The sequence below is a fragment of the Musa acuminata genome, chromosome BXJ2-3 (assembly GCF_036884655.1).
Source record: "Musa acuminata AAA Group cultivar baxijiao chromosome BXJ2-3, Cavendish_Baxijiao_AAA, whole genome shotgun sequence".
In the NCBI taxonomy this organism is placed as follows: Eukaryota; Viridiplantae; Streptophyta; class Magnoliopsida; order Zingiberales; family Musaceae; genus Musa; species Musa acuminata.
In genome coordinates this window covers 36,131,975-36,144,508 of record NC_088340.1, presented here as the reverse complement: position 1 = coordinate 36,144,508, position 12,534 = coordinate 36,131,975, and the positions used below count along the sequence as shown (strand labels likewise).

Here is a 12,534-nt window from a genome sequence, read left to right as displayed (position 1 = left end):
TATTCATCTCGAGGAAATGATATGTCATTGAATCAATCCCATGGTCCTCACAAGACTTCAGAATAGGACCAGAACTTGATCATTGCTATGTAGTCCTTAATACCTCAAGACCAAGGACTTAAAAGAGAAATGGTCATCAACTAAGTTGCGTTGCGACTAATTGCATCGCTAATCTGCTCACAACCCAACATTTAAGTCAAAGTGTACCCTTGAAGAAAAGATGCCCATTTAGCTTGATGCTTTATCAAATTTCTTTGTGAACATGGTCAAAGTTTCACATAAGTTCCCTCTAATGCCCCCAGTGTTTCAAAGCCAAAACCAAGGTTTTGAATACTGGTCCATATCGGCATACCGAGCTCTGCTCGGTACGGTACGCACCGGTATATACCGTCGGTACGCTAGGGCATACCGATGGTACACCCTAAAACCTTAAAAATGCCTTCACCTACCACGCTAGGGCGTACCGATCGGTATGCCTCGGTAACGACCAAATCTAAGGCGATACCGGTAGGTACACCTCGATACCGATCAAAACACTAGTACTACCCGATAGAGGACGGTCCATGTACTAGTATCCTCTCGGACCGGTACATACCACCCGTACTGGGCGGTACACATCGAAATTGAGAACCCTGACCAAAACCATTGAAAAACTCAAGATTGTAAGCAACTGATCCACTCTCCTGACTCAATACAACACCTATTTGTACATGGTAGCATTGCAGTTAACCTCCAAGACCTATTAGTCTGAGAATGCTAATATCGGACAATTCATCAGCTTGATCTTAACAAGTTGAAATCTCATCTTTGCTTCTAGAGTCCAAAGATTACCAATGACAATGTGGGTTCACAGAGCAAAAATACAAACCAATGACAGGTAAAAGTGAAGCTAACCCATGAATGCTATGGACCTCACTAATTGTCTTAGGAGTAGACCAATTCTTCATGGATTCAACCCTTTGAGATTAATTTTGATACCTTCAACAAATCAATGTGTCCAAGAAATATTGGACTATTGATAAAAATATAAATTTCATGTTTATATAAAAATGTTGTGGGTTTGTATGACTATAGTGCTACAAAATTGTCTTCATGGATTACGGTGATACTGGAATCTTTGGACAGAAGCATGTATTCTGGTTTGATGTTAAACATGGATGAAAAGGTGCCATGGGTTGTAGAGAAGTAACCAATATGTGTGGGTGAGGATGACAGCAATTGGTATGCGATAAAAGTATGGTTTGTAATACCGTACCATACCGCTCGATACGGGTGATACATACAGGTCCGATAGAGGACCGGTACAAGTGGTACATGGGTACACCTAAGTGTACCGTGTGTCGGTACGCTCTGTCACGGACTTAGCTAGTTTTGCCTAAGTCGCTAAGTCGTGCGGCACCCTTGCGTGTCCGTCCGCAAAGGTCAGCCTCCCCGAAACCTCCTATGGTCCCTGAGAAAATGGGTTAAAAAAAACGTTTCACTCGGGTTCCACAAGCAATCATTTCAACAAACACTTCATAACCAATAAAAATTATAAACATAGACTTCACAAGCTCTGAACGATTACACAACAAAGGGTCCAAAATGGTCAATTACAGACCAAAATGCCCACAAGTGCCCACATGACACAACATTCGTTTACAATCCTAAAGCTACCACCAAAGTCAACCAAAATGGGGCTACTAAGCCTACTGTCAGCCCTCTACATGTTGTGCAAAGCATGAACAAAACCAAAAGACACGAACACACATGAGCATTACATCAAACACCCTGTTTACAATTTTTTCCGTGACATTCTCCCCCACTTATTCCTCCGATGACTTCGTCAAAGCCTTTGCAGACGCTGCATCTCCTTACCTTTGCTGAGTCTCAATTTTCTGCTCCAGCTACAATGCACCTCTTGGCTCCCAGCTGCACTCCGTCGTTTGTGGAGGCAAAACAATGCACAGTTTGTTTAGCAATGGGAAGTAGTCTAAGAGGATGGTGATCTCCGAAACTTCCATAGGGAATGATGCGAAGAGAGAAGTTGCTCCAACGAGATAGATATCCAGGAGGGATAAGTCTCGATTCTCCAGAGGGAGAATCATGTGCAGCGGACCGTACATGTTGAGGAGTATCTCAAGACAACTCCACAAAGCTCAACGAATCGAGCGAGCGGCGAGGAGTCATCGCATGATCTCGCATGAGGTAATGTATTGGTGGATGCATTGCGAGATTAAGTGGGGGAGCGAACCAAGGCAACACAAAATGAAGGCACACATGGAGCCAATATGGAGATCGGACTCAATGGAGAGTTGACCCTGTGGAATGGTGGGCGCGAAGACCACCATCAACTCAATGCAAATCGAGGAGCGGAGCAACTTGGGTGTAACTTGGTGAAGTACCCAAGACGCATGAAGGGAGTCGGCATAGAAGATGGAACATAGAGCGGAGGCACGAAGTTTTCGTTGGACAAAGGTCGAGGACATGAACTCTTGCACAAGCAAGAGCGAGATCATGTCGTTCTATAGGTCTCTCATTCTGATGAAGCGGACTCATCCAGCATAGTGCCAAAGACGAAGCGAACTTCGAGGCACCTGCACCTTCTCGAAGAAGCATTTGACGAAGGAACTAAGGCGACTCAACTTACGGAACGAAGTTGGGGTCAAAAGGCCTTGGCACAGAGCAAGATGACACGAAGACGGGTACTCTTAAAGAATATGTCGTAGTGCTGCCATTCGAGTTGCCATAAGGAAGCGGTGCGCAATGGAAATTATGTTGGTGGGGGCAGAGGCCCAGGATCCAGATAATGGTGCACCAATTTCAGCAAAATCAATGGACTTCGGGAGCTGCTAGACGGCGGACTGTCCTATAGCTATGCTTCGTCCGGGTGTGACCCAAGAGCAAGTGGACGAAGGTCGATTGCCAAAGGAGCAAACACGATCGAAGGTTACAAAGGCCCAACGATGTCAACAGAAGCCACACATAGAGGGATCGTAGTCCGAGTTCATCCCATGATGATTAGAATGCAATGCAGATGTTACCAGAAGGCGACATGGTGCAATGGATCGTGGTAGAACAGTTCGAGGCAATGCGACACACATGGGACCAGTCCCGCGTGGGACTAGATCATATGGAGGTATGATCAAAAGCTACTAGGAGCTCCACTTCGACGAAAAACACGACAATAAAAAGGGCTATAGATTCGAGTGAATGTCATGGTACCGCAGAGGCGGGTCTTCTGTGCGTGCATCGAATGAAAGCCCTGGTCATCAGCACATGGGGGTTGTGTACCACCGAAAGAGAAGTTTGAATGCAAGTACTAGTGAGTCCTATGGGGGACTTGATCATGCAGAGATATGATCAGAGTGGCTGGAGAGTTGGACTGCCCCGGAGCTCATATTCACTTAAGGAAGCCCGGCAAGTCAGAGGACAAGGCTGAGTAAATGAACGTTGCTACCAAGGAAGCTAAGGAGAACAGAATAGGTGCGAGCCCGGCAATATGATGGCGGAGGCCATACATAAGAGTTGCAATCTGTCTTTCCATTGACCAAGGGGAACTACTCGAAGAACACAGAGGTGTTGAAGCAGGTGGTCGAAAGGGGCAAGGAAGTAACAACGATTCCGGATGGACTTAGCTACCCAAAACCAAGCATCAATTAGAATGGAGGTGGACTCGAAAGAGTGACACGATGTCGCAAAGGCGGATCTACCGATCGCGAAGAAAGGGACGCAGATGCAAGGCGACGGATAGTAAGGCCATGGGCATGGCAACACCATGGTACCGCAGAGACAGGACTTTCGTAGAGTTATTGATCCCTTGCTCTCATGGGGGGAGAGCGCTTGGTTGTGAAAGGGATTGAGGAGGTGGAGAATACAAATACAAACTCCAAGTACCGAGATAAGACTGAAGAGCAAAGACCAGGGAACTTCGTAAGACTGGTGCCAACGAGCTTCTCATCAAGATAGCCGAAAGTAGAGGACTTCGGGTCGATGCAAAAGTGTTCGACTAAGGAACGAAGTAGGCAGTACGCGATGTTGTACATTTGCTACTCAGAGGAGTAGGCGGCTAAGATGATGGAGAAGACGGTACAATCACAGAGGCGACCAAAACTACTAGAGACTTGCTCCAAGTTGGGGTGAAAACTTCTTGCATTCCAGAAGTTCGATGGCATTGAGAAGGCAAATTACAGTAGCTAACTCAATGCAAGGGTGTCACACGACTTAGGCAAAATCAGCTAAGTTTGTGACAGCTCGGTACAGCTCGATATGTACCATACTGACAACTGATCAGTACATTGGTACGGTACGGTATTCAGAACCTTGGATAAAAGTATGTTAAAAATGCAATTTAAAATGCTAGGAGGCGACAAATATGTGTGAAATCGTATATTCTGACTGTTCCTAAGAAAGAACTTGAAATAATTCCAAACCGATGTAAGCATATTAGAGAACTGTCATTATAAAGAGAAGAAAAAGAGAAAGGAGGTAGAAGACCATAGTAGAAAAGATGGAGATTAGAAAAACTATGAATCTCATAAGTAGGAAATAGAATGAAGTGAAGGGCAATGAAGCTAAAAGACTTTAATAAGAAAAAGTCTGGACTAAAAGCGGAATCAAATAATCACTGTTTAGAAGAAGGAATAAGTCAATATTTACATGCACCCAAAGAGGCTCAAAGCTGAGTTTATTCTCTCTTGGGGTTGGTTGCCACCTCAATTTTATTGAGGTTGACTGGGAGAGATATAATGATCAAATCCAGTTACCAATAATATCTAATCGTTTAGAAAACAATTAAATGCCCCGTCGATATAGGGAACAATTAAAAATCAGTTTTGATCAGGTAACAATCAAATCGTTTAGGAAATATATATTTACCTATCCATAGAATCCCTAGCTTGATTCTAGTGCTCCTAAATAAGACTAGAATAAAACGAGGAAGTTATTATCCATGATGAGATAACCTCCACATCTAAGTGATCAAAGACTATACACTTGCATTATAATATAATACAAAATCATTTGAATATATATACATAAATGGTAAACCTCATAAAACACATAACTACAATAGATCAATAGTGGCAAATTCAATGTAATACATACTATGATAATATGGTGTGATGAAGATTAAACTTTAAAGTACCTGAAATCAAAACTTCTACATTTCAATTGATGAAAACTTTGATAGTTATGTACCCATGAAAAACAATCTATGTACTCAAGAACTGAAGGAACTCCCATTTATACATTTTGGTAGTCGGTTGTACCTATCTAGGTAGTTGGTTGTACCTATCAAGGATCTAGGCATATTTTGCTGCTCCATGAAAGAAGCAACTGAGGTACCAACAGCAGGCACTAGAACATGCCCACATGACAGCATGACACCCTGCTCCAGCATGGAAACCTGTGGTCCAAAATTTAGAAGCTAAAATAGCAACACAACAAGGCCATCCAAGGCAACAATGACCACATCTGTGGTGACAATGAGACATGACGACTAAACAGAATGGCAACTTAACTATAATAAGACTGGCAATAGAATTCACATACATAAATCTATAGCAACAATTAGTACAACCAAATCTACAAGGTCAGGCAACAAGTGATGATGTCACACTGGTCAATGACCATTACATGAAGTTAGTTAAACAAAAAAAAAGAAATTGAGGCACTTTAATCATGGCACAAATTATCACCTGAATCATCTGCACAAGCTGACTGCAGTTGGATGAAAGAGCTGCAGCATACATCAACATCGTTATATTCTGTGAATCAAGCCATGACTTATCATAAAAAGCACTTTGCAACGAAGCTTTCTTGACAAGATCATGCAAAACCCTCCTGCAACAAATCATTCAAGGGAAATAACTTTATATTACATGAATAAAGCCATGTGTTACTGCAACACCAATCTGGTTAAGAAGTAGCTACGAAATATGATGGTGGGCCAAGTAGAGAAAATTAGACAGCAAAATTCCACATTCTTTTGTGGATCTTGATCATCATCCAGATCAGACATATCAACATGACGAACTATCAACCTGATATCAAAGAGGTGGTGCCAAGTTCCTTACCAAGGCATCCTTAAGAAGATAAATACAGGGTAAACCTAAATACCTAATCATGGTAAGAATTACCTTAGCAACATCATTAGTCGTTATATAAAACATGAAACAAATCATGTTACAACTGACATGAAAATTTAGATATTCCTTAAAACACTTCGAACTTCAGAAACATGAACATAGAAAATATGACAAGAAAAATCTTTGTTTTCTGGACATTTTGCATTGTAACATAATAAGCCAATTGAGGATTTAAATATCAGTCATGTACCAGTTTCGGCAATATATTGGTCTTATATTTTTTCCAGATTTTTTTGCATTGTAACATAATAAACCGATTGAGGATTTAAATATCAGTCCTGTACCAGTTTCGGCAATATATTGTGCTTATATAACACCATATGTTGGATGCCATACTGGCCAGTACTGCTAGGTATGGTTTAATAAAATAATAAAAATGATATTTACCAGTATTAAAATACACATTTCAATTTCAGTAATTGGCCAAACTGGTAAAAAATGATACATATGTAACAGTTCAACCAGTATTTAAAAACCTTTGAAACCATCACACCATAATGATGTAACTAAAGGATTATACAAGTTAATGAATTATGATTTTCAAATATTATCGTTGTCAAATAATGCTTCCTCGTTAAATTCAAAAACTAATGTGTTCCTCAAAATTCTGATCACATATCATCGATGAACATATAAGCTATGCTAATTGGATCTTAAAGAAGTCCAACTTGCTTTAGGAAGATTTTGTTCACATACTATCTTTGAAAACCAAAATACAATAGCCTGCATATGCAAACTATTGAATACAAATACAACATGCAGATACAATTATTTGAAATTTGATTTGAGTCTCGGAAACACTGGCTTCAGTCATAATAATATATGCCAACGAACAGGTAACCATTACAGGCCAAAGGTAATGCTCTAAGATGGCACATTGGCATAGAGCTGTATCAATACCCTGCCGAATGTCATCCAACAGTTGGAACATTGGATACCACCCAGCACATGCAATTCAAGTTTATCATTTGTTCCATGACTTAAGTCACTAAATTATGATAATTTTTGGGTGATAATGTAAGCAAACTCTCAACTTCACAGAAGTTCTGTGTCTCTCTCTTGCTCGGTGTTATATTTATGATGTCCTATTTACTTCATATATTCATTGAAAAATAAACTGAAATGACTGAAATGAATTATCAGATCATCCCATGCAAAATTTTTCCAACAGGTGAACGAAAATTGAAAATTGTTAGATGTCCAATTTTTAAAAGACCTACTCGTACTGCTTTTCCTCTATGCCATAATCTAGATGAAGAAACCGAAGATGAGAAAAAGCTCTCTCTAAATCATCAGCTTCCATGAATTTCTTCAAAGAATCCAAATGTGCCATCTGAACACTCTGCTGCACCTTAGATAGTGCATCCATCTCCTCAGTTTTCACGCTGATTGCTGGTTCCAAATGGTAAGCCTGACAAAGATGCACCTGCCGATGAATGTTTCCACATATCGCATCAAAAAGTTCTGCGTTGTCGAGGAAAACCTTCCACAAACCCTTCAACCTATCCTCAGACACCAAAGAAACCAAATCAAGAAGGTTGGCATCATGCCCTACATCACTCCATAATATACGTAAGCCAGTATCGAGGAGATCGTTCAACACTTCCACAGAGTTTGCGGTTTCATCAAACGTTTCCCCTTTCTTGTCGACGTCGGTATCCTGAGATCTAAGTTGGGAGATTTCGGATACCTTGGAGGAGGCAACCTGAATCAAGAGAAGGAACTCCACCCTTAAGCGGAGAGTCTCCGGGTCAATGCTTCCGATAGAAGCCGCTGCGTTCCCGAACTTGATGAGCTCAAGGACGGAAAGCCAGGCCAGATGCGAGGGGGAGCCGCAGGTGTTTGACCAGAGGACGCCATCGATGCGCCCTCCTTTCGATACAACGGCGCGAAGGATCTCGAGGGCGAGCTCCGGCTTACGCTTCCGGAGGCTGAGGAGCAACGCTCTGAAGGCTTCGAACTGGCCGATGAAGAGATGGTTCGCGATGACTCGGGAGAGCAACGCGATCTCCTTCTCCTGGGCGGAATCCATCGGGATCGAGGGAGTGGGATTAGGATTTCGAGCAACGAGAGGAGCAGAAGGATGATTCCATGGACTCTCTCTCGGTCGCCCTCGCCAAGGTGGACGGAAAAGCAAACGACCGCAGCGAGGCCGTGGAGGCTTCGTCGGAGGCAACCGGACCGCCTTTAATCGTCGTCGGGACGTTCCACAATATAAATGATTATGAGGCGGTTCGGAATATTTTTCTTTTAGCGACGATTACATTTAGGGCGAATTTTCGAGAGAAGCCTTTCCCAATAGATGTAATATTTTTCATATTTTCCAAAGACTTTTTCTATTTATTATTATTTCTGAAATATCACGATATAATTGAAATAGTCTGCAGTCACACTATGGATCGGTTAGATGACTTATTACATTTCAATCAAAATATCATAAGCATATTTAAAATTTTATATTTGAGATAAAATGAACTCAAATATCAAAGAAAATTTTTAATATATATTTTTATTGATTTATCAACAACAACAATCAAGTATAAGTTTTCTAGTTATAATATTTTTGACTCGTCAATCAAAACACTATAAAATATAATCAAAAATTTAATCGATTTACTCATGAATTCCTCCATAGGTATACCGGCAAGATAACTAATATTTATTTCAGGTTTACAGCAAGCAAATATATCTTTTCGAAAATAAAAATATGATACCTTTCGAAAAAATTTAATCATCCTTACATTTTACACTTTTTCAGGAAATCACTTAATATATATTTTTATTAGTTTATGAATAACAACAATTAAGTAGAAGATTTATATGCTAGTTATAATATTTTTTATTCGTCCATCAAAACATTATATGTATATTTTAAATATATATAATTTAATTTTTTAATCGATTTACCCATAAATCCCTCCATAGTTATACCTAGCAAGATAACTAATATTTATTTTAGGGATTATAGTAAGCGGATGTTTTAAATATATACATATATATATATATGATACTTTTTTGGAAATCACTTAATATATATTTTTATTGGTTTATGAACAACAACGATAAGTAAAAGATTTCTATGTTAGTTATAATATTTTTGACTCCTCATCCAAAACACTATATGTATATTTTTAAATATTTTAAGTTAACTATTATTTGTTTCATGCATTATAGCAAGTGGATATATTTTTTGAAAAATAGAAAAATTATAATACTTTCCAGAAAAAGTCAATTGCCCTTACATTTATACTCTTTCGAGAAATCACATAATATTTTATATATATATATATATATATAATATCACATAATAAATATATATATATATTTATTTATTTATTTATTTATGAACAACAACAATCGAGTGAAAGATTACTATGCTAGTTATAATATTTTTGACTCGTCAATCAAAACACTATATCTATTTTTTAAAAAAATTAAACAAAAAATTAATCGATTTATTTCAAGAAACAAAAAATTAACCTAGCAAGATAACTAATATTTATTTCAAGGATTAGAATAAGTGAATATATCTTTTGAAAAATAAAAAAAAATATATGATACCTTCCGAGAAAAATCAATCGTTCTTACATTTACACTCGTTCGGTGAATCACTTAATATATATTTGTATTAGTTTATGAACAACAACAATCAAGTATAAGATTTATATGCTTGTTATAATATTTTTGACTCGTCAACCAAAACACTATATATATTTTTAAAAAAATAAATAATTAATTAATCGATTTACTCATGAATCCCTTCATAAGGATACCCAACAAAATAACTAGTATTTATTTCAAATATTGTACAAACGGATATGTCTTTTGGAAAATAGAAAAAATATGATACATTCTACAAAAAGTCAATCGCCCTTACATTTACACTCTTTGGGAAATCACTTATTATATATTTTTATTTGTTTGTGAACAACAACAATCAACTACAAGATTTCCATGCTAGTCATAATATTTTTAACTCACCAACCAAAACATTATATTTATATTTTTAAAAAGTTTAATCGATTTACCCATGAATCCCTCCATAGGTATATCTAGCAAGATAACTAGAATTTATTTCAGGGGTTATAGCAAGCTAATATGTTTTTTGAAAAATATAAAAAATATATGACACCCTTCGAAAAAAAATCAATCACTTTCACATTTACACTCTTCTGAAAAATCATTTAATATATTTATTGGTTTATGAACAATAACAATCGAGTATAAGATTTCTATGTTAGTTACAATATTTTTGACTTACTAACCATAACATTGTACATATATATTTTTAAGTATAATAAAAAGATTTTAATCGTTTTACCCATAAATCACTCACTATTATTTATTTTAGTAATTATAGCAAGCGAATATATTTTTTAAAAAATAAACAAAATTATGATATGTTTCGGGAAAATCGATCGCCCTTACATTTACACCCTTTCAATAAGTAATTATCTGTATTTATCTTGGGAAAATTATCAAAAATTTTCTAGTATTTTGGTTTACTTGGTCGAGTCCCATTTTGAAAAAAATTATCAGTCCTCTTTTCAGAAATTCAAATATGCCTTCAAAAAAAAAAAAAAAAGATGTGGCTCATTGGTGATAAATTGACTTAAGGTTTTGGGTTTCAATATTTATTTTTTACCCTCTTCCTTTCTTTTTCTCTTCTTGGCCAATCACTCCTACTCGCATGGTTTTTACTCGTATGTGAAAATAAAAAGAAAATATAATAATCTTAGTTCACGTTTTTCACAAGAAGTCTGCTTGACTAGAGAGATCGGTAGAGTGGTTGCGGTGTTGACGAGGAAAGGATAATGCAAAGTCGTCGAGGAGAGAATGATAAATGTTGACTACTTTGATAAGTTATTTCGTAAGTGATCAAGGCGACCAATGGCAAGGTTTTGTTATATTTATCATCAGAATGATATAAAATGTATGAAAAATGGTGAATAAATATTTATTTTTGGTGTAGTTTTAATGATATTTAATTTCGAATTTAAAATATTTTCAACGTAATCCTAAAGACGAGTATAACAACGTTTATTTGCGTATAAAGACAAATTATCTATTACATTAAGCTTTCATTAATGTTTTCTATTATTATATAAATTTAAATATATTTTATTTCAATCACAAGTTTATTCGTGATGATATAAAGTATATAATGAAAGAAGTGAGATGGAGACAGATCACGCAAGGGACAAGCTAAGATTAGAAATTGATGGAGAGAAGTAAAGGTAGCAACGAAGTGCGAGATCATGATAGATTGTTTCCGAGGGAGAAGTAAACATTGTTCATTGTAGGGAGCAAGGGAAGGGGTTATCATTGATAAGTCAAGATCGATAAAGAGCAAGAAGTGCAATAACGAAGGAATGAGGAGGTCGTACATCGGTTAACGACATAAATAGAAGAGATGATAGGATACCAAGAATGAAAGAGGGAATTAATTGATTCACACGAAAAATTATATTTATAAAAAAATACATTAGTTAAATTCTTGAAAATTAGCAATTATCACTAAAAAATAAGTTTTTATAATAAATAGTTTTTCCCTAATAAATTATATATAATACTTTATTATAAACCCTATTAATTAGTTTTAAGTTAAAATTATAAAAATGTTACATGTGATACACACGCCAAATATTTTGGTCACGGGGCTCCCCCAACATTAAGAGTTAAGAAAGACATAAAACACAGTAAAAAAAGCTTGTTATTCATAATTTTTTAAATATTAATGAATCCTTTACTATTTGTAACTAGTTTAAAAAATAATATATAAATGTTTTATTATTTACAAGCTCCATATTACTAATTATATATATATTTCTTCCCCAACCTTTTATTTCTTCATCGCCTTCAATATCTCTCTTTGTTAATATTATTGTCATTGACTCGAAGGACGTCGATACCAGTATGATCACTCCCTCAATACTCATCATAGGTGTAATAGGAGGTGATGCTATCCATTCGACCTCATAGTGCTAGTGCCATCCAAGGAGGAACAAGAGGAGAAAGAAAAAAGACAAGGAGAAAAAGAGAAAAAAATAAAAAAAAGAAGGAAAATGGAAAATAGTACGAAGAGGGAGGTATCTACATTGATTTACAAAAAAGGGTAATTTAGAATATATAAAAAATAAAAAATATATAAATAATATAGTTATTGTAGTAGATTATGAATAGGAAAATAAGTTTAATATTTAGAGCTTATTCTTACTATTTACAACTACCTTATTATTAATATTTAAAAAAATAAAAAAAAATAAAAAAAAATAAAAAATATTATTCACAATCATTCTAATTTTGCTTTTATTATTATTATTTTTCATTCCCCATAGCTCGTGTTTATGCATCTTATTATCACTGACTTTCTTTATTACTCGTGCGAGACAGTTTGTAAAACCCC

General features: G+C 36.5%; 1 protein-coding gene across 3 annotated transcripts in view; it reads right to left on the bottom strand.

Moving 5' to 3' along the window:
• The window catches only part of LOC103979610 (uncharacterized), a 45,944-nt gene extending 37,587 nt beyond the window's left edge, over positions 1–8,357 (bottom strand). For 2 of the 3 annotated variants that reach the window (XR_010485313.1, XM_065100258.1), the window contains exons 1-2: positions 7,349–8,356; positions 5,679–5,823 (exon numbers count right to left, since the gene is read on the bottom strand). Coding sequence is in view for 2 of the 3 variants with exons in the window: in XM_065100258.1 (XP_064956330.1) it covers positions 5,679–5,823; positions 7,349–8,160 (957 nt within the window). In the remaining variant the exon portion in view is untranslated. Of the gene's footprint in view, positions 1–5,678; positions 5,824–7,348 lie in introns of all 3 variants that reach the window. The other variant, XM_065100259.1, reaches the window with a different exon arrangement.
• Positions 8,358–12,534: the final 4,177 nt, after the last annotated feature.